Consider the following 19274-nt stretch of genomic DNA (forward strand, 5'->3'; position numbering starts at 1 on the left):
GTCACACAATGCACATTCCAGACATCAAAGTTTTTCTATTACTTATGAATAAACCAAATTATAAAGTTTTAAAAAATTATAAAACATTTTGGTTTGCAGTTAATTTTTCCCTAGAGGAATATTTATTGGTATGAAATAGAAGAAATATGAATAAGTATACTTGTGAGCATGCACAAAAGTGGTTTGCCAAGTTTTTGGGTTTTTTTTCAACCTCTTAGGACTTGAAGCAGTCTGCCGAGGTTTAATTTACATGTTCCCTCTAGTTAAACTACAGTTCATAATGAAACATTTATAAGAATTTGAGGCACTGTCTTTAAACATGATACAAAACTTTAAAATTTGCAGGAAATATGCAAAGAATTCCATTCTACTTTGCATTGATGCAACTATGGCATTTCCTTTATTCTTAATACTACATGTCTAATTCTTAAAGCAAAGCCAAAAAATAGTGATGCAGTAATTGGGTGTGGCTTCAGTGTCTTACAGACCATACTAACTAAACTTCTGATTAATCACACCCATTTCTCATCTTTTTACAATCCTTCAGCACTTAAAGAGATATTGAGTTTGTTTCACAATGTAACAGTTATTGATTAATTTGCTAGTTGTTTGTACTTTGAGTTTATTTAATATTAGTATGTTTGTTCCCCTTCTCAATAGTAAAACAAGGACAAAGACCACAATCATATACTCTCAGAATCTCTGGTTTGATCAGTAAGCATCCAATGCTTATTATTGGGTTTTCTTGAAGGCAAAATAAGGATAATCAGATCTCTGAGTATGAGAAGGACTTACAGAAGCTGGCAATTTACTAAGGAGAGATCAATAACCATTCTCTATTCTCATTATCCATGTTCTTCCCAACTTATCCAATCTACTGTCATGACATCAAGTGCTATCTTTGACTCCCAAATCCATTATCTCCAGTCATGTCCTTCTTCCTGAAGTCCACAGTGGCAATTCAACCACCATCACGACCTGGCTATCTACACAAACCACTCACACTCAAAATATGTAAGCCAGAATGATTTATCTTCTTCCTCCACATCAGCTTCCTTTGTGGTCTCTCTTTTTCAAGATGGTGCCATCATCCATTGGCCACACAACGCACGTGGAGTCATCCTTGGTTCTTTCAATTTCCTTATCAGGCACCAAGTCCTGTTGATTCTGTTTCTTTAATGGCTCTTGAATCCATCCTCTTCCTACAACTTCCAACTTTAGTTCAGGCCTTCATTTCCTACCTGACTACAGTAGTTGCTTCCTTTGTAGTCTTCCTGTCTCCAGTCAGGCTTCCTCTAATCATTCTCCCCGTACCCAGGCCTGTGACCTTTCTCATGGGCAGATCTGATCACGGCAGTGAACGTCCACTTCTGGTTACACTCTGTTGACTGGATAGGCGTAGTTCCACATTCTGGTCCTTTCCCAGTGCAAGGGCCTGCTCAGGAGGTCTCGGCCAACTGTGTCCTGAGAGTGATGCCCCTGTTTCCACACCCCTAAAATGCTCTGCCTCACATCATCCTTGTCTGCCTCACCAGAGCTCTTTCCCACCCTGACCTTCCTGTTCACCTTGTCTTCCTTTTCTAGCTTTGTGGTGACAGCAGAGGGCAAGGTGATGAGAGGAAGTACGGAGGGATGAAATGAAAAGCACCAAAGAACCTGGACCTTGATTCCCCAATGCTCTTTCCTTTTCAGTCCTAGAGTTGTCTGTCTTCTTTTGTAAAATGTTTTCTATTCCATATCATGTGTGTGGTTTTTGTGTGGCTCTGAGTGGGCAGTATTATGTCAGTCTGGGAGCCTCAAAGGGCAGTGACCTTGTCTACTGATATCACTAGGTCCTAAGTCCACTATAGGATGACATGTAAATCATTACTTAGTGTTTTCTAATAATAAAAGAAAATAAAGGAATGAAGGGAAAAAACTGAACTATCAAGAAAAGGCAAACTATTTCAAGCTAATCTTGAATATTGGTTTAAAATAACATGTCCAAGGAAAAAAGCATTTACCTTCTGCTGTGGGAATGTGGACTCCATCATGGCTGTTTCAAAGCTGTGAGCACCCTCTGCCTGGGTCTTCTCCCACAAAGCTCTGAGAAATTGCACAGAATGGCTCTGTATGGACAGGGGCTCAGGAAACAGGCTCTGAAAGGGCATTAATGACAGAAACGTGACATGTTATCTCTTGTCCTAACAGTATTGTTTGATTGACTGCAAAGCACTATTAGGCTTGGTCTGAACTTAAAAATGGTTTAAATTTAAATAAAGCTACAGGGAAATCTGTCTTGAAGATCAAACATATGGTACATTGCATGTTTTTTATTTCTTAACAGAAAATTTAACTTAAATAGGATTTTTAAGACAGTTGATATTGATCTCTTTAAATATGCCTAACCTTTGTAATGTAGTATTTACTGCAATCATTTCTCAAGCATGTTACTTAATTGGAAAATGGTTAATATTAATATATATATTTATTTTTCAAAAATCTGAGAATTAAGGTATAAAATTAAAACAAATATCAAGAATACAAATAGAGTACAATATCAAGTTTATTTATACAGAGTAAATCATGAAGAATAGACATTAAATAACCAAGAGTCCATTATTCAATTGCTCAGATGTGAACAGCATGAGTGGGGGGGTTGGGGAAACACAAACATTTTCGGTTATAAAATGTGTAATGGCTGAATATTCTTAGAGCTTTAAGATAGTCTCAGTTTGGGAAAATTAGATTGTTTATGTAAAAAAAGAATCACATTTACATATATATCATTCAAGCCAATGAAAATAAAATTTTTTTTAACATCTTTATTGGAGTATAATTGCTTTACAATGGTGTGTTAGTCTCTGCTTTATAACAAAGTGAATCAGCTATACATATACATATATCCCCATATCTCATCCCTCTTGCATCTCCCTCCCTCCCTCCCTATCCCACCCCTCTAGGTGGTCACAAAGCACTGAGCTGATCTCCCTGTGCTATGTGGCTGCTTCCCACTAGCTATCTATTTTACGTTTGGTAGTGTATATATGTCCATGCCACTCTCTCACTTCATCCCAGCTTACCCTTCCCCCTCCCCGTACCCTCAAGTCCATTCTCTACGTCTGCGTCTTTATTCCTCTCCTGCCCCTAGGTTCTAAAATTTTCAAAGGAAGATTTAAACTGTTTGTATGTTTACTAACCAATTATGTGTTTAACAGTTATTTACATGTTGTGATGTTATATCTATGAACGTGAGAAGTGTCTCAATTCAAGGGAACAATTTTATAAAAACATATAGAACATAAAAGGCACAAAATTATACACACACACACATAAAATACCATATATATTATCCTTTATGTGTGAGGTATAATAAAATAATGATTTTGCCTTATAAAATCCCATTTTCTATGTCAGTGACTGTCCAAACATTGACTTATAAGACTCTCTAGGTGGTCTTTGTGTACAAAGTTTCTATTTAGTAAGTGAATAACAATTTTTTTTCCCAGAAAAATCTTATTGTTATCCTCAAGGTGAGCTGCTTCTTATACTGAGTGGGAAAAGGCGGAGTATCTTATACCCCGAGTAAGTTGCCCACAGATTTAAAAAGGTTAAGAGCAGTAACAGATTGATTGTGAAACCCAAAATGTGGACACATGCTTTGCTGAGCACCTGAAACTATCACAACATTGTTAATCAGCTATACTCCAATATAAAATAAAAAGTTAAAAAAAATGTGGACACATCTGGGAATTTCTTGATTATTATCAGAAACTTATACAGCATATGACCTTTCACTTAAAGAAGAGCAGGGCCTGACTTAATTAATCATCATTCCAAAGAGGTCCATTTAGACTGGAATCTGTTAATTTGAGAACTGCATGAAGGCGTAAACTGACAGAGAAGGGGAAGAGTCTGGCCCAGCATACAAGGCTAGCACTGGGTTTGTAACTATCAAGTCAAAGATTTGATTTTTATTTACCCCAAAGTCAGGCTTCATCCAGATCACATAATACCAAAGGTGTGGAAGAAGAAAGGAAACATTATAGTAAAAAGAACAAAGAAGAAAAGCAGCATAAACGATATATTTTTTGGTGAGTTTGCTCAAAGAGAAGAACAAAGAATCAGACTAAGTCAATAAAATAAGACTGAAGGAGCAAAAATAAAATCAAGGTTTCTTGGTTTGTTTTCAGAAAACTGACAACTGTTAAGAACAAAGCCAAAGATGAAACCAATTACAAAATCACTGATGAAAACCATTTGAAAAACATTAGTAAAGTGGAAGAAGAATAAGGTCATTATTTCAAGAAAAGGAAGAAAAATCAATGCTGTTTTTTATATTCATATACAATTTGATTCACATCAAAATGTGAGCTGTTCTCATCAAGGAGCCATGATGAATGTGAATTATACACACCTGCTGAAATAGGAACATGATCTGTATCCACGGCTGAGGTTCTTGGCTGATGAGAATAAAACTGGATTTACTGTAGAGGCAATAATGACCCTTTAGGGAGCAAGTGAAGAACAGCTTTGCTACACAACTTCTAACAGAATCTAGAAACAAATACACATAGCATTAAACATTAGATTCTTCCCAGAGTTACACCTTATACTTCAACATACAAACATCTTTAGAAATACAATCTTTAGTTTTCACTCTGTGAGCTAATAACTTCAAACAACTATCGATTTGGGAGTAGATCCATTTCATGGAATGTAGACTTAAGTGTAGCTGCTTTAAGCAAGTTGTATTCTATTCCTCTTTTTCTTTTGATTAACAATGGATGAGAAGTCTCCAAGCAACTTGCATGGGAGGAAAAAACCTCTTACCAATAGAAAGGGAGATAGGTGTCATTTCCATATGATTGGGAACTTTGAAATAACCTGGGAAGCACAAACAAATGGGTGAAGGAAACCGAGGCATTTTCTGGGCAGTGATGGTGTGCCATGACCAGGGGCACTGTTCTCTTGGTTGTACAGAGGCCACAGAAACAACCCCCAGAATAACTCTGGCCAGGGGGTGGCTTCCTGTGAACTGTCCTGGTTCGAAAAGGTTATTTCATCTTGAAGAGCTTCAGTAGGGAAACTTAAAGAGATCATCCTTTAGGAACAAGAAAGTGGGGGAGCATGGTGGTGGTGGCATAGAGCAGAGATGGTGAGGAGCCATGTTTAGGAGCCATTTAATTTTTACAACCCTACAAGATGGGTGTTACTGTTTCTATTTTAAGTATGAGGAAACTTAGCCCATTAAAGGGTCAGCTTAGTGAACCACTGTGACTGCCTTGTTCACCACTATAACCTTGGCACGTGGCACACAATAGATGCTCTAAAGAGAGTGTCTGGAGAGATGAATGATGCTCAAGGATCCAGAAAATATTGCTCAAGTTTGCCCTATCTGTGGCAGAACCAGGATTCGAACTCAGCCAAACTGTTGCCACGTTGGGATGCTTTAGGCTCTACCATACTGGGAATTTTTAAATCTGTAGAGTCATATCGATAGCTCATGGGGTATTTATTGTTTCAGAATTAATCTGACATGTTAAATGAAATATTTTGAAAATAAATAGATTAATTATGCCCTACTATTAAAAATGGAAATGGACTAGAGTTTATTAAAAGCTGATGGGAACCCTAATAAGGTGGTAGAGTCAGTCCCAACCTATGAGAGTGCATGGGGTTCCCTAGAGAATTATGGGGAGGGGGGAAGCTTATCTGTGCACCATCAGGGCTCAGGTGTGAAGGAATAACAGGCTTTTGGGAAAGAGTTTGGAAGAGTTAAGGGAGGGTGGCCAATGATAGATTAGAGAAGACGACATTGGAAACAAAACAATAAAGCCACAGGGCAATTTAGAAACATATTTAGAAATCTTAATAAATAATAGCTTTCTGTGTGATTCTGAACCATTGGTATAAAAGAGGACTAGTTTTCATGATGTTAGTTGTTTGGGGGAAATTTAAGCATTCAAAATCTTGTATGAAATCAGAAATCATTTCTGCATTCTGTGGGTGAGTGGATCATGAGATATAAAGAGTGCTTGAAAGTTCAGTGGAAAAGACCAGGAGGCCTGCCACTGACAGGGAAAGACTTCATAGAATAGAATAGACCACAATATCCACTTAAAATTGCTCTATCAGAAATTGTTTGAAAATGGTAATTAAAAATATTTTTTTGGCATTGAAAAATTGAATTTAAATTAATCAATACTAGAGAAGGCAGAAACCAAGAATTCCATAAGAGTGCATACACAAAAAATGGTTCTATTGGAAATCAATCTAGCTGTAATATACGCATTGAGACAGCACCTTGTTTTGCTTTAACAGAAAGTTTCAAAAGGGAAAAAGATCGTTTGTAAGAACCTGTGCAGTAGCTTGACAGTCCAAGTTGGACTTCGGGCCCCTGCCACGAAAAAAACATTTAAATCTTTTTCCTTCCCCTAAATTACTGCTCGTTCATGTTTTCTTTTGAAAATGAACATTGATTCAATTTATTTTACTTGCCCTGAGCCTACCAGCTTTCTATACACAAACCACAGGGGTCCCTGATCATGGAAAATGGGCAAAGCAGTAGAACAAAGAGACACCTTTACCTAGAAGCATATATACCGGTGATAAAAACACATCAGTTCTGTGATATAAGGCTTCTGTTAATGCTTTCAGTAAACTGGATCTGTTTCAATATTTTTCTCCTCATTTTTTTTTTTTTTCTGAGCTTTGCTGGATTAGAAAGTTTTTTCAACATTAACATTTAGTTGTTAATTTTTCTCTGTAATTTTCTCCCTCCTGTTCATTCCATGGTATTGAATGGTGGGCATGCAATAAATGGTGTTGGATGAATGAATGGGTGTCAGACACTGTGCAGAGACCAAGAGGAGCCATGATTCTGACCTTACTCTTAAGAAGTTTACAGCCAAATGGGAGAAACACCTATAAACAACAGTTGTAAATTAAGTCCATGGGATAATGGAGGGACACACAGTACCGACCACTCACAGCAATGAGCAGCTATCATCCTTGGGGAACCAGGTGAGGCTTCCTGGTGGAGGAAATATTTGAGGTGACCTTGAAAGCTAACCAAGATTTTGAACTTAGAAAAAATGTGAGAGAGACAAGCATTTTAAGAGTAGGGAACACCCTGAAAAAATCGCATAAGGCATGAATATTCAAGGTAATTCCGGGTAGTAAGGTTAGTGTATCTGGGTTATTAAGATACTTTTTATTTACACAATTGATGCCTAAACTGTTATTTATTTTTCTAGATTAAATGTTGAAAAGAGAGAAGGTCATGCTTTGCTAAATATAGAATGCTTCTCATATTCCACCAAATCTGATTGTTATTTCTTTACTTTTGGTAGGTTGTGGCTTATTTTTGTAAAAAAAAAAAAATCAAAGGATTTGGTTTGGTCTTTAAAAATACTGAAGTTAACATGAGCAGCAAGAATTATATAATATAATGTGTTGTAAGTTGAAATACCCAAAACATACACATTACACACATGGATAAATTTAAAGACGTGATACAAAATAAAAGAGCATTTGATCTTTTTTTTAAGTCAAAGTATTTAAGGATCATTTTGGAATTCTTTTCTTCCTCTCACACTTTTCTCCCACAGTTCATATGCTTTTATTCCTACACTGCATTCATTGTACTGTATTAAAATTTTGTTAGCATTTTTTTAAAGAGATTTATTCCAGACTTTTATTTCTTAATTTCTTTTGAGACAGGTCTTCCATTGAAATCACTTTCCAAAAACCCAGATTTATAGAATTGCCATTACATGATGCTATCTTTTTTAAAAAATTTAATTTAATTTAATTTATTTATTTTTGTCTGTGTTGGGTCTTCGTTTCTGTGCGAGGGCTTTCTATAGTTGCGGCAAGCGGGGGCCACTCTTCATTGTGGTGCGCGGGCCTCTCACTATCGCGGCCTCTCTTGTTGCGGAGCACAGGCTCCAAACGTGCAGGCTCAGTAATTGTGGCTCACGGGCCCAGTTGCTCTGTGGCATGTGGGATCTTCCCAGACCAGGGCTCGAACCCATGTCCCCTGCACTAGCAGGCAGACTCTCAACCACTGTGCCACCAGGGAAGCCCTTTTTTTTTTTTTTTTTTTTTGGCTTCGGTCCTTTTAGTTTTTATAAATTTATTTATTTATTTATTTATTTTTGGCATTGGGTCTTTGTTGCTGCACGTGGGCTTTTTTTTTTTTTTTTTTTCCTAGTTGCAGCGAGCAGGGGCTTCTCTTCATTGTGGTGCACAGGCTTCTCATTGCAGTGGCTTCTCTTGTTGCGGAGCATGGGCTCTAGGCACATGGGCTTCAGTAGTTGTGGCACGTGGGCTCAGTAGTTGTGGCTCACAGGCTCTAGAGCACAGGCTCAGTAGTTGTGGCACATGGGCTTAGTTGCTCCGCAGCATGTGGAATCTTCCCGGACCAGGGCTCCTCCATGTCCCCTGCATTTGGCAGGTGAATTCTTAACCACTGAACCACCAGGGAAGTCCTATGTTAGTATTCTTAAACAAACTTTTGTTTTAGAATACTTTTAGATTTACAGAAAAATTACTTATATGTAATTATAATATATAAATGTATAATTATTATATATTTACATATTGTATATAATTACAATATATAGAGAGTTCCCTATATACTATAACCCAGTTTCCCCTCTTATTAACATCTTAAGTTGCTATGAGGGACTTTCCTGGTGGCACAGTGGTTAAGAATCCACCTGCCAATGCTGGGGACACGGGTTCAATCTCTGGTCCTGGAAGATCCCACATGCCGTGAAGCAACTAAGCCCATGTGCCACAACTACTGGGTCTGTGCCCTAGAGCCCGTGTGCCACAACTACTGAGCCCGTGTGCTGCAACTACTGAAGCCCACGTGCCTAGAGCCCAGGCTCCACAGCAAGAGAAGCCACCACAACGAGAAGCCCGCACACCGCAACGAAGAGTAGCCCCTGCTCGCCACAACTAGAGAAAGCCCACGTGCAGCAATGAAGACCCAATGCAGCCAAAAAAAAAAAGTTAGTATGTACATTTGTTACAAGTAATGAACCAATATTGACACGTTATTATAAACTTAAGTCCATAGTTTATTCAGATTTCCTTAGTTTATACTTAGTGTCTTTCTTCTGTTCCAGGATCCGATTCAGGACACTACACAACATTTACTCATTATGTCTCCTTAGGCTCCTCTTGGCTGTGACAATTTCTCAAACTTTCATTGTTTTTGATGATCTTCACAGTTTTGAAACATTTTGTAAAATGTTTCTCAGTTGGGATTTGTCTGTTTTTCTCATGAATAGACTGAGATTTCGAATTTGGGGGAGGAAAACCACAGAGATAAAGTGCCATTTTCCTCATATCATATGGAGAGTACATTTGATCTACATGACTTATGACTATTGATGTTGACCTTGAACATCTGGCTGAGGTAGTGTTCACCAGATTTCTCCACTGTAAAGTTACTCTTTTTTCCCCCACTTTCCATACTGTACTCTTTGAAAAGAAGTCACAATGTGCAACCCATACTTAAAGAGTGGGGAGTTAGCTTCACCTCCTGAGGGCAGAACAGCTGCATAAGTTATGTGGAATTCTTCTGCACAAATTTGTCTCTTCCTCTTCTAGTTATTACATTCAAGTTATTTGGCCAATTATTCTATCAGTATGTACTCACAGATATTTATTTTATAATTCAATATTATTTTGTTTATTTTGTTGCTCTAACTGTTCCAGCTTTGGCCACAGGGAGCTCTTTCAGTTGGTTCCTGTGTCCATTTGATGTGCTGTCATCATTGTGTGTGTGGTTTTTTATTTGTTTGTTTATCACTTCCTTACTTACATCTCACATACAAGATACTCCAGGCTCAACTTGTATGTTTCCTGCCCTGTCTTAGAACCAGCTGTTTCTCCAAGGACTTCTGGTTCCTTTCACTGGAGAACTGTGTTAGAAACTAAGAGCTAAGTACTAGGTATGTTTGCTGCTACTTGGGTGTCATTGTTCCTTGGCCCCCTAAGGTGACAAAGTGGGGAAATTATGTGTGTATATGTACACATATCTGTTTATAAGTATTTCTATATGCAACCATCTGTATCTATATTAAGCTAAAAATGAGTTCATACCCATGGTTTCAATTCTAATTCATTACCACATGGATCATTTTAGCCTCCACTCCTTGCTTACCTGTAAACTCCCACTTCAACAGTGAGGAGCCTGAGTCACACTCTGTTAGCGTTTTTATCTCTGTCCACTATCAAAGGCAGAGTTCTTTTCCTCTCCCTTTCGCTCTCTTTCCCTCCTCTCCTTCCCTTCCACCCTCCTCTCTTTCTCTCTTAAAAATCTTAGTGTATTTTGTACCCACCATAGTACCTGGCATAGAGAAGCCTACCTCAAAACATAACAATGATACTTTATTATACTCTTTCTGATTCCTTCTGGAGCAACAATGATAAAACCAGTAGGATATTCCCATGAAAATAATGAGAAATTATAATAGTAATAATACAATACTAATTTTCATGTTGAAATTTTATCTTACATTTAACTAAACATTCCACATTGTCACATCTGGCATGAAAGATATAGCTATTTGTTTATTTATTTATTTTTATTTTTTAGTTGCATCCGGTCTTGGTTGCAGCACGTAGGATCTTTTGTTGTGGCATGAGGGCTTCTCCCTAGTTGTAGTGCACAGGCTTCTCTCTAGTTGTGGCATGTGGGTTTTCTCTCTACAGAGCACATGGGCTCTGTAGCTTGTGGCACGTGGGCTCTCTAGTTGAGGCGTGCAGGCTCAGTAGTTGCAGCACGCAGGCTTAGTTAGTTGTCCCGCAGCATGTGAGATCTTAGTTTCCCGACCAGGGATCGAACCCACGTCCCCTGCATTGGAAGGCGGATTCTTTACCACTGGACAACCAGGGAAGTCCTGAGATATAGCTATTTGTTAATGTGAACATTCTTCCTTAGCTTAGCCACTTGTATTTTAGCTATACTTCAGATGCTAGTAATCTTGTTATGATCTTGGTAAAGAAACACTCCTTTACTCATTTTATGGTTGTAAAATATTAATGTAAAAAAAGTTAGAAATCTAGAAAGTCTACCAATTAACATTCTAGAAAACATTTTAAAATTAGAAATAGTACTAAATGATATCATAATGTTTCAGAAGTGGGATATAGTCTACAGCCATACTACCCTGAAAGCACCCTATCTCATCAGAAAGGAGTTATAATTTATAATAATATTTTTAAAGTCTAGTGGAAATTCAAAAAGCAATACTCATAGCAGACAAAATAGACTTTAAAATAAAGACTATTATAAGAGACAAGGAAGGACACTACATAATGATCAAGGGATCAATCCAAGAAGAAGATATAACAATTGTAAATATCTATGCACCCAACATAGGAGCACCTCAATACATAAGGCAAATGCTAACAGCCATAAAAGGGGAAATCGACAGTAACACAAAATAGTATGGGACTTTAATACCCCACTTACACCAATGGACAGATCATCCAAACAGAAAATTAATAAGGAAACACAAGCTTTAAACTCATTAGACCAAATGGACTTAATTGATATTTATAGGACATTCCATTCAAAAACAACAGAATACACTTTCTTCTCAAGTGCAAACAGACTCTCCAAGACAGATCACATCTTGGGTCACAAATCAAGCCTCAGTAAATTTAAGAACATTGAAATCGTACTGAGCATCTTTTCTGACCACAACGCTATGAGACTAGATATCAATTACAGGAAAAAAACCTGTAAAAAACACAAACACATGGAGGCTAAACAGTATGCTACTAAACCACCAAGAGATCACTGAAGAAATCAAAGAGGATATCAAAAAATACCTAGAAACAAATGACAATGAAAACACGACGACCCAAAACCTATGGGATGCAGCAAAAGTAGTCCTAAGAAGGAAGTTTACAGCAATACAATTGTACCTCAAGAAACATCTCAAATAAACAACCTAAGCTTACACCTAAAGCAATTAGAGAAAGAAGAACAAAAAACCCTCAAAGTTAGCAGAAGGAAAGAAATCATAAAGATCAGAGCAGAAATAAATGAAAAAGAAATGAAGGAGGGCTTCCCTGGTGGCGCAGTGCCAATGCAGGGGACACGGGTTCGAGCCTTGGTCCAGGAAGATCCCACATGCCGTGGATCATTTAAGTCTGTAAGCCACAACTACCAAGCCCATGCACCGCAACTACTGAAGCCCAAGCACCTAGAGCCTGTGCTCCACAACAAGAGAAGTCACCACAATGAGAAGCCAGCACACCGCAACGAAGAGTAGCCCCCACTCGCCGCAATTGGAGGAAGCCCGCGTGCAGCAACGAAGACCCCATGCAGCCAAAAATAAATACATAAATAAATTTAAAAAAAAAGAAATGAAGGAAACAAAAGCAAAAATCAATAAAACTAAAAGCTGGTTCTTTGAGAAGATAAACAAAATTGACAAACCATTAGCCAGACTCATCAGGAAAAAAAGGGAGAAGACTCAGATCAACAGAATTAGAAACAAAAAAGGAGAAGTAACAACTGACACCACAGAAATACAAAGGATCATGAGATACTACTACAAGCATCTATATGCCAATAAAATGGACAACCTGGAAGAAATGGACAAGTTCTTAGAAATGTACAACCTTCCAAGACTGAACCAGGAAGAAATAGAAAATATGAACAGACCAATCACAAGCACTGAAATTGAAACCATGATTAAAAATCTTCCAACAAACAAAAGCCCAGGGCCCGAAGCCTTCACAGGCGAATTCTATCAAACATTTAGAGAAGAGCTAACACCTATCCTTCTCAAACTCTTCCAAAATATAGCAGAGGGAGGAACACTCCCGAACTCATTTTATGAGGCCATCACCCTGATACCAAAATCAGACAAAGATGTCACACACACAAAAAAATTACAGGCCAATATCACTGATGAACATAGATGCAAAAATACTCAACAAAACACTAGCAAACAGAATCCAACAGCACATTAAAAGGGTCATGCACCATGAACAAGTGGGGTTTATCTCAGGAATGCAAGCATTCTTCAACATATGCAAATCAATGTGATACACCATATTAACAAACTGAAGAAGAAAAACCATATGATCATCTCAGTAGATGCAGAAAAAGCTTTCGACAAAATTCAACACCCATTTATGATGAAAACCTCCAGAAAGCAGGCATAGAGGGAACTTACCTCAACATAATAAAGGCCATATATGACAAACCCACGGCCAACATCATTCTCAATGGTGAAAAACTGAAACCATTTCCACTAAGATCAGGAACAAGACAAGGGCGTCCACTCTCACCACTATTATTCAACATAGTTTTGGAAGTTTTAGCCATGGCAATCAGAGATGAATAAGAAATGAATCCAATTTGGAAAAGAATAAGTAAAACTGTCACTGTTTGCAGATGACATGATACTATACATAGAAAATCCTAAAGATGCCACCAGAAAACCACTTGAGCTAATCAATGAATTTGGTAAAGTAGCAGGATACAAAATTAATGCACAGAAATCTCTTGCATTCCTATACACTATCAACGAAAAATCAGAAAGAGAAATTAAGGAAACACTCCCACTTGCCATTGCAACAAAAAGAATAAAATACCTAGGAATAAACCTACCTAAGGAGGCAAAAGACCTGAATGCAGAAATCTATAAGACACTGATGAAAGAAATCAAAGATGATACAAACAGATGGAGAGATATACCATGTTGTTGGACTGGAAGAATCAACATTGTGAAAATGACTATACTACCCAAAGCAATCTACAGATTCAATGCAATCCCTATGAAACTACCAATGGCATTTTTCACAGAACTAGAGCAAAAAATTTTATCATTTGTATGGAAACACAAAAGACCCCAAATAGCCAAAGCAATCTTGAGAAAGAAAAATGGAGCTGGAGGAATCAGGCTCCCTGACTTCAGACTATACTACAAAGCTACAGTAATCAAGACACTATGGTACTGGCACAAAAACAGAAATATAGATCAATGGAACAGGATAGAAAGCCCGAGATAAACCCACGCACATATGGTCACCTTATCTTTGACAAAGGAGGCAAGAATATACAATGGAGAAAAGACAGCCTCTTCAATAAGTGGTGCTGGGAAAACTGGACAGCTACATGTAAAAGAATGAAAGTAGAACACTTCTTAATACCAGACACAAAAATAAACTCAAAATGGATTAAAGACCTAAATGTAAGGCCAGACACTGTAAAACTCTTAGAGGAAAATATAAGCAGAACACTCTATGACATAAATCACAGCAAGATCCTTTTTGACCCACCTCCTAGAGAAATGGAAATAAACACAAAAATAAACAAATGGTACCTAATGAAACTTAAAAGCTTCTGCACAGCAAAGGAAACCATAAACAAGATGAAAAGACAGCCCTCAGAATGGGAGAAAATATTTGCAAACAAAGCAGCTGACAAAGGAGTAATCTCCAAAACATACAAGCAACTCATGCAGCTCAATATCAAAAAAACAAACAACCCAATCCAAAAATGGGCAGAAGACCTAAATAGACATTTTTCCATAGAAGACATAAAGATTGCCAACAAACACGTGAAAATATACTCAACGTCACTAATCATTAGAGAAGTGCAAATCAAAACCACAATGAGGTATCACCTCACATCAGTCAGAATAGCCATCATCAAAAAATCTAGAAACAATAAATGCTGGAGAGGGTGTGGAGAAAAGGGAATCCTCCTGCACTGTTGGTGGGAATGTAAACTGATACAGCCACTATGGAGAACAGTACAGAGGTTCCTTAAAAAACTAAAAATAGAACTACCATATGACCCAGCAATCCCACTACTGGGCATATACCCTGAGAAAACCATAATTTAAAAAGATACATGTACCCACAATGTTCACTGCAGCACTATTTACAATAGCCAGGACATGGAAGCAACCTAAGTGTCCATCAACAGATGAATGGATAAAGATTATGTGGCACATATATACAATGGAATATTACTCAGCCATAAAAAGGAATGAAATTGAGTTATTTGTAATGAGGTGGATGGATCTAGAGTCTGTCATACAGAGTGAAGTAAGTCAGAAAGAGAAAAACAAATACTGTATGCTAATACATATGTATGGAATCTAAAAAAATGGTTCTGGGACTTCCCTGGTGGTGAAGTGGTTAAGAATACACCTGCCAATGCAGGGGACACGGGTTCAATCCTTGGTCCGGGAAGATCCCACATGCCGCGGAGCAGCTAAGCCCTGGGCCACAACTACTGAGCCTGTGCTTTAGAGCCCATGAGCCACAACTACTGAGCCCATGCACCACAACTACTGAAGCTCACACACCTAGAGCCTGTGCTCTGCAACAAGAGAAGCCACCACAATGAGAAGCCCATGCACCGCAATGAAGAGTAGCCCCCACTCGCTGCATCTAAAGAAAGCCCGCATGCAGCAGTGAAGACCCAACACAGCCAAAAATAAATAAAAACAAAAAAAACCCCAGTACTGATGAACCTAGTGGCAGGGCAGGAATAAAGACGTGGTGGTAGAGAATGGACTTGAGGACACAGCGGGGGATGGGGAAGTTGGGACAAAGTGAGAGAGTAGCATTGACATTGACATATATACACTACCCATGTAAAATGGATGGCTAGTGGGAAGCAGCCACACAGCACAGGGAGATCAGCTTGTTGCTTTGTGACCACCTAGAGGGGTGGGATAGGGAGTGTGGGAGGGAGGCTCAAGAGGGAGGGGATATGGGGATATGTATACATATAGCTGATTCACTTTGTTATACAGCAGAAACTAACACAACATTGTAAAGCAATTATACTCCAGTAAAGATGAAAAAAAAAAAAAGTCTAGTGGAAATTCGAAATCAAGCAAAACCATAATCAAAAATAAAAATCAGATTTTAGTTTGTGTGTGTGTGTGTGTGTGTGTGTGTACACTACTTAAAATATTAGAGCAAGTTGATGTGTGGAATAACTAATATAAGTATTTACTTCTTTACCAATCACTCCATTAGATGTTTTATATAATTATCATTTAATCCTCATAATTATCTATTATCTCTTTTCACTTAAGAGGTTAAAGTGTCAGAGAGTTAAATGACTTAATCAAGTAAGATGCAGAGCCAGGATTAAGACCCAAGTTCATTAAAATGTAAGATCCATATTTTGTTCACAAAGTGATAAGACCTCATGCAAAGTCATATTGTCTAATGACCTTGAACTTGTTGACCAGTTGAGCTATCTGTAGCTTCTGCAGGGACAGGATGGACAATCCAAAATAAATTGCCAGTATCTTTAACAAGACAACGTAAGTTGTTCAGGCTTAGAAATATAACCCAAGGCATTAATTTCTATGCAATTACTATATAGTCAACATAATTCTCTAACTTGGGGGTAAGACAAATCTTCTCATAAAATATAAAGAGCTGTGGCAAATCAATAAAGAGAAGCTCTTTAGAGGCCTATGTAAATTGGGAATAACTGATCTCTTTTATCCTCAAATGTGGTAGGAGGAAGTAGGAGAGGATGCTAAACTCAGAGGGAATAATTAAATAACTAGGCTTATAGTTCTTAGAGGTGGTGAAAGCTGTAGAATCAGGTGAAGGGGGACTGTGGTGGTAGTTGTGATGCCCTGTGATTCTCTGCTAACAGTTGATAAGTGTGACTATTTTTCTAAATATATTGGATCTCAGAAACACACCATTCTTTTTGGGAAATGAGACACAACTCATCTTCCGGGGTGGTACTTATATCTAATCCATGCCATTATATAGTTTTTATTTAGTGATAAGTGCCTTTTAAGAATAAAAATAGAGTATGACTTCGAGTTTTTTAATAGCTAGTAGAAATATCAAAGAGCTGGCTTTATTTTTTGGAAAAAGGAATAAGTTAGCTCTTTTGAATTCTTTACCAAACTTACACTTTGAAAGTTCTCTCCCAGCTAAATAAGTGTCAAATGAGTGTTTCTGGCTTGTTTCCCAGGTTTTTCAACTGAATCTTTCTTCTCCATATCCAAACTGTATTTCTAGAATGATTTATAAAAACCCAAATACAGGAATATCTTTGCAGAAATTGCTAGCCTGAAAGTATCAGCACATTGAACATAACATAAATAAGCAACAAATTCAGAGAAGGCATTTGAAGAGCTTGGTAGGAAGGGAGCTAATTTTCTTTGACTACTTACTTCGTACCTAGGTGTAAGTGTAACAGATTACATTGAACCCTTATGAAGTAGGTTTAGTTATCCCCACTTTATAGAGAAGGAAATCTCAAGGTCAAACTTCTAGGAGCTGGAATTTGAACCCAGGTTCCAAAGCCTGTTCTCTTTCCAGTATGTTATCGAACGGCTTAGATAAAATAGAGGTAACAGAAGTACCTCAAAAAGGAAGTATGGTTCAATGGAAAAATCACTGGCCCAGGAGTCAGACAACCAGGGTCTTAGTGAGTAGACTCTTGTTATCTCTTCTCTCTGTCTTCTCACTTCTTATCTGTAAAAATGACGGCAAGCCAAAGCTGATCTAAACTGTAATTTAAAAAATTTTACATTTCTAATTGCTTATTATCTTTCTTTTTCTCCTAGATTGTAAGCTCCATGAGGGTAAGGATTTTTTATTGTGGTAAAATAAATATAACATGAAATTTACCATTTTAACCTTTTCCGTGTGCAGTTTAGTGGCATTTAAGTACATTCACATTGTTGTATAGTCATCACCACCATCCATCTCCAGAACATTTTCATCTTCCCCAACTGAAAATCTATACCCATTAAACTATACTTGTCCGTTTCCCTCTCCCCTCAAACTCAGGGAACCACTATTCTGTTTTCTGTCTCTATGAATTTGACTACTCTAAGTGCTTCAACGTAAGTGGAATCATATATAAAGGATCATATTTATCCTTTTGTGTCTGGCTTATTTCATTTAGCATAATGTCTTCAAGTTTCATATAACTTGTAGAATGTATCAGAATTTCATTCCTCTTTAAGGCTGAATAATTTTCCATCGTATGCATATAACACATTTTGTTTATCCAGTCATCATTCACCCGTCAATGGACATTTGGGTTGTTTCCACCTTTTGGCTATTGTGAATAATGTTATAAACATGGGTGTACAAATATCTCCTTTAGACCCTGATTTCAATTCTTTTGGATATATACCCAGAAGTGAGATTGTCGGGTCATACGGTAACTCTATGTTTAATTTTTTAGGAACTGCCATACTAGAATGTACTTTTTAGCTCAGAAATTCTATGATTCAATGAGGGCCTCTAGGGGCCCATGAAGAAATGTGTCTTTGATGATTGTCCAAAGCAGGGTTGGACATTTGCCCAGGGCTGCCAGGACTTACTCTCAGCACTCAATACAGGACAAATGGCAACAGGGTCTGTTGGAGTAGATTTCCCTCTCCTGTCCGACACTAGCCAGACAGGAACCACTGAAGCCATTTCTCCCATCTCCCAATTAACTCTCCTTTGATATATTTCAAAGACATGGAATTCAAAATACTGACCCTGAATGAATGAATAATACTGTCATTTAACTGTATAAATATCCTAAAATGGACAGAAAAAGAAAAGGAGGAAATGAAACCGGTAATTTGTCTGATGAGAACATTTCCGAAGTATTTTAAAAATCCTGTTTTTGAAGTAAAACATAAATTACAATTTTGGGAAAAAAATGTAGAACAAACTCATCACGTAAAAATACTCTCGCTTTTGCCTGAAAAAAAAACCAAAATGGAAGAAGACATCACAAGCCAGTGTGGACCACTTATCAAACTTTAATTCCATATGATTTGCAAAATATATTTTTATCTTAGACTGAAACTATACTCCCCTGTCACTACCCAATTCAAGTTTAGAAGTTTTGAACAGAATAACAATTATTCCACAACTTTGATGCAGGAAACAGAAGGAAAGAAATTACAAAGTAAAAAAAATTAGATTCTCAAAAGTGAAGATGAATTTCTGAAATGACTGTTTGAAATAATATTGAAAATTTCTCAATGTCCGAAGACACTGCTTTAATCATCTTGGTATTTCCAGGGCTTGGTTCTATAGGTTCTCAGAAATGTGAGTTGTTGAACTAATATGTGCTAAGGAAAGACTACCAAATTTCTCATTTGATGAAGAATCTAGGGCAGGAAGGTAACAGGAAAGAGGACTTCGTCTCATTTTCACTAAGTTCTGTTTATGATATTATTTATCTGAGAAATACATGATCCCTTCTCAGAAGCTGGCTGGCCACTGACCGTATCACATGCACG

The 19274-nt window shown here is 37.6% G+C and overlaps 1 protein-coding gene across 6 annotated transcripts in view; it reads right to left on the minus strand.

The window, feature by feature from the left end:
* The window catches only part of VEPH1 (ventricular zone expressed PH domain containing 1), a 238717-nt gene that overhangs the window by 74681 nt on the left and 144762 nt on the right, over nucleotides 1–19274 (minus strand). For all 6 annotated transcript variants that reach the window (XR_011074282.1, XM_068546156.1, XM_068546152.1 and 3 more), the window contains exons 10-11: nucleotides 4397–4536; nucleotides 2004–2138 (exon numbers count right to left, since the gene is read on the minus strand). Coding sequence is in view for 5 of the 6 variants with exons in the window: in XM_068546156.1 (XP_068402257.1) it covers nucleotides 2004–2138; nucleotides 4397–4536 (275 nt within the window). In the remaining variant the exon portion in view is untranslated. The remainder of the gene's footprint in view (nucleotides 1–2003; nucleotides 2139–4396; nucleotides 4537–19274) is intronic.

This window comes from Eschrichtius robustus, chromosome 6, assembly GCF_028021215.1.
Source record: "Eschrichtius robustus isolate mEscRob2 chromosome 6, mEscRob2.pri, whole genome shotgun sequence".
In the NCBI taxonomy this organism is placed as follows: domain Eukaryota; kingdom Metazoa; phylum Chordata; class Mammalia; order Artiodactyla; family Eschrichtiidae; genus Eschrichtius; species Eschrichtius robustus.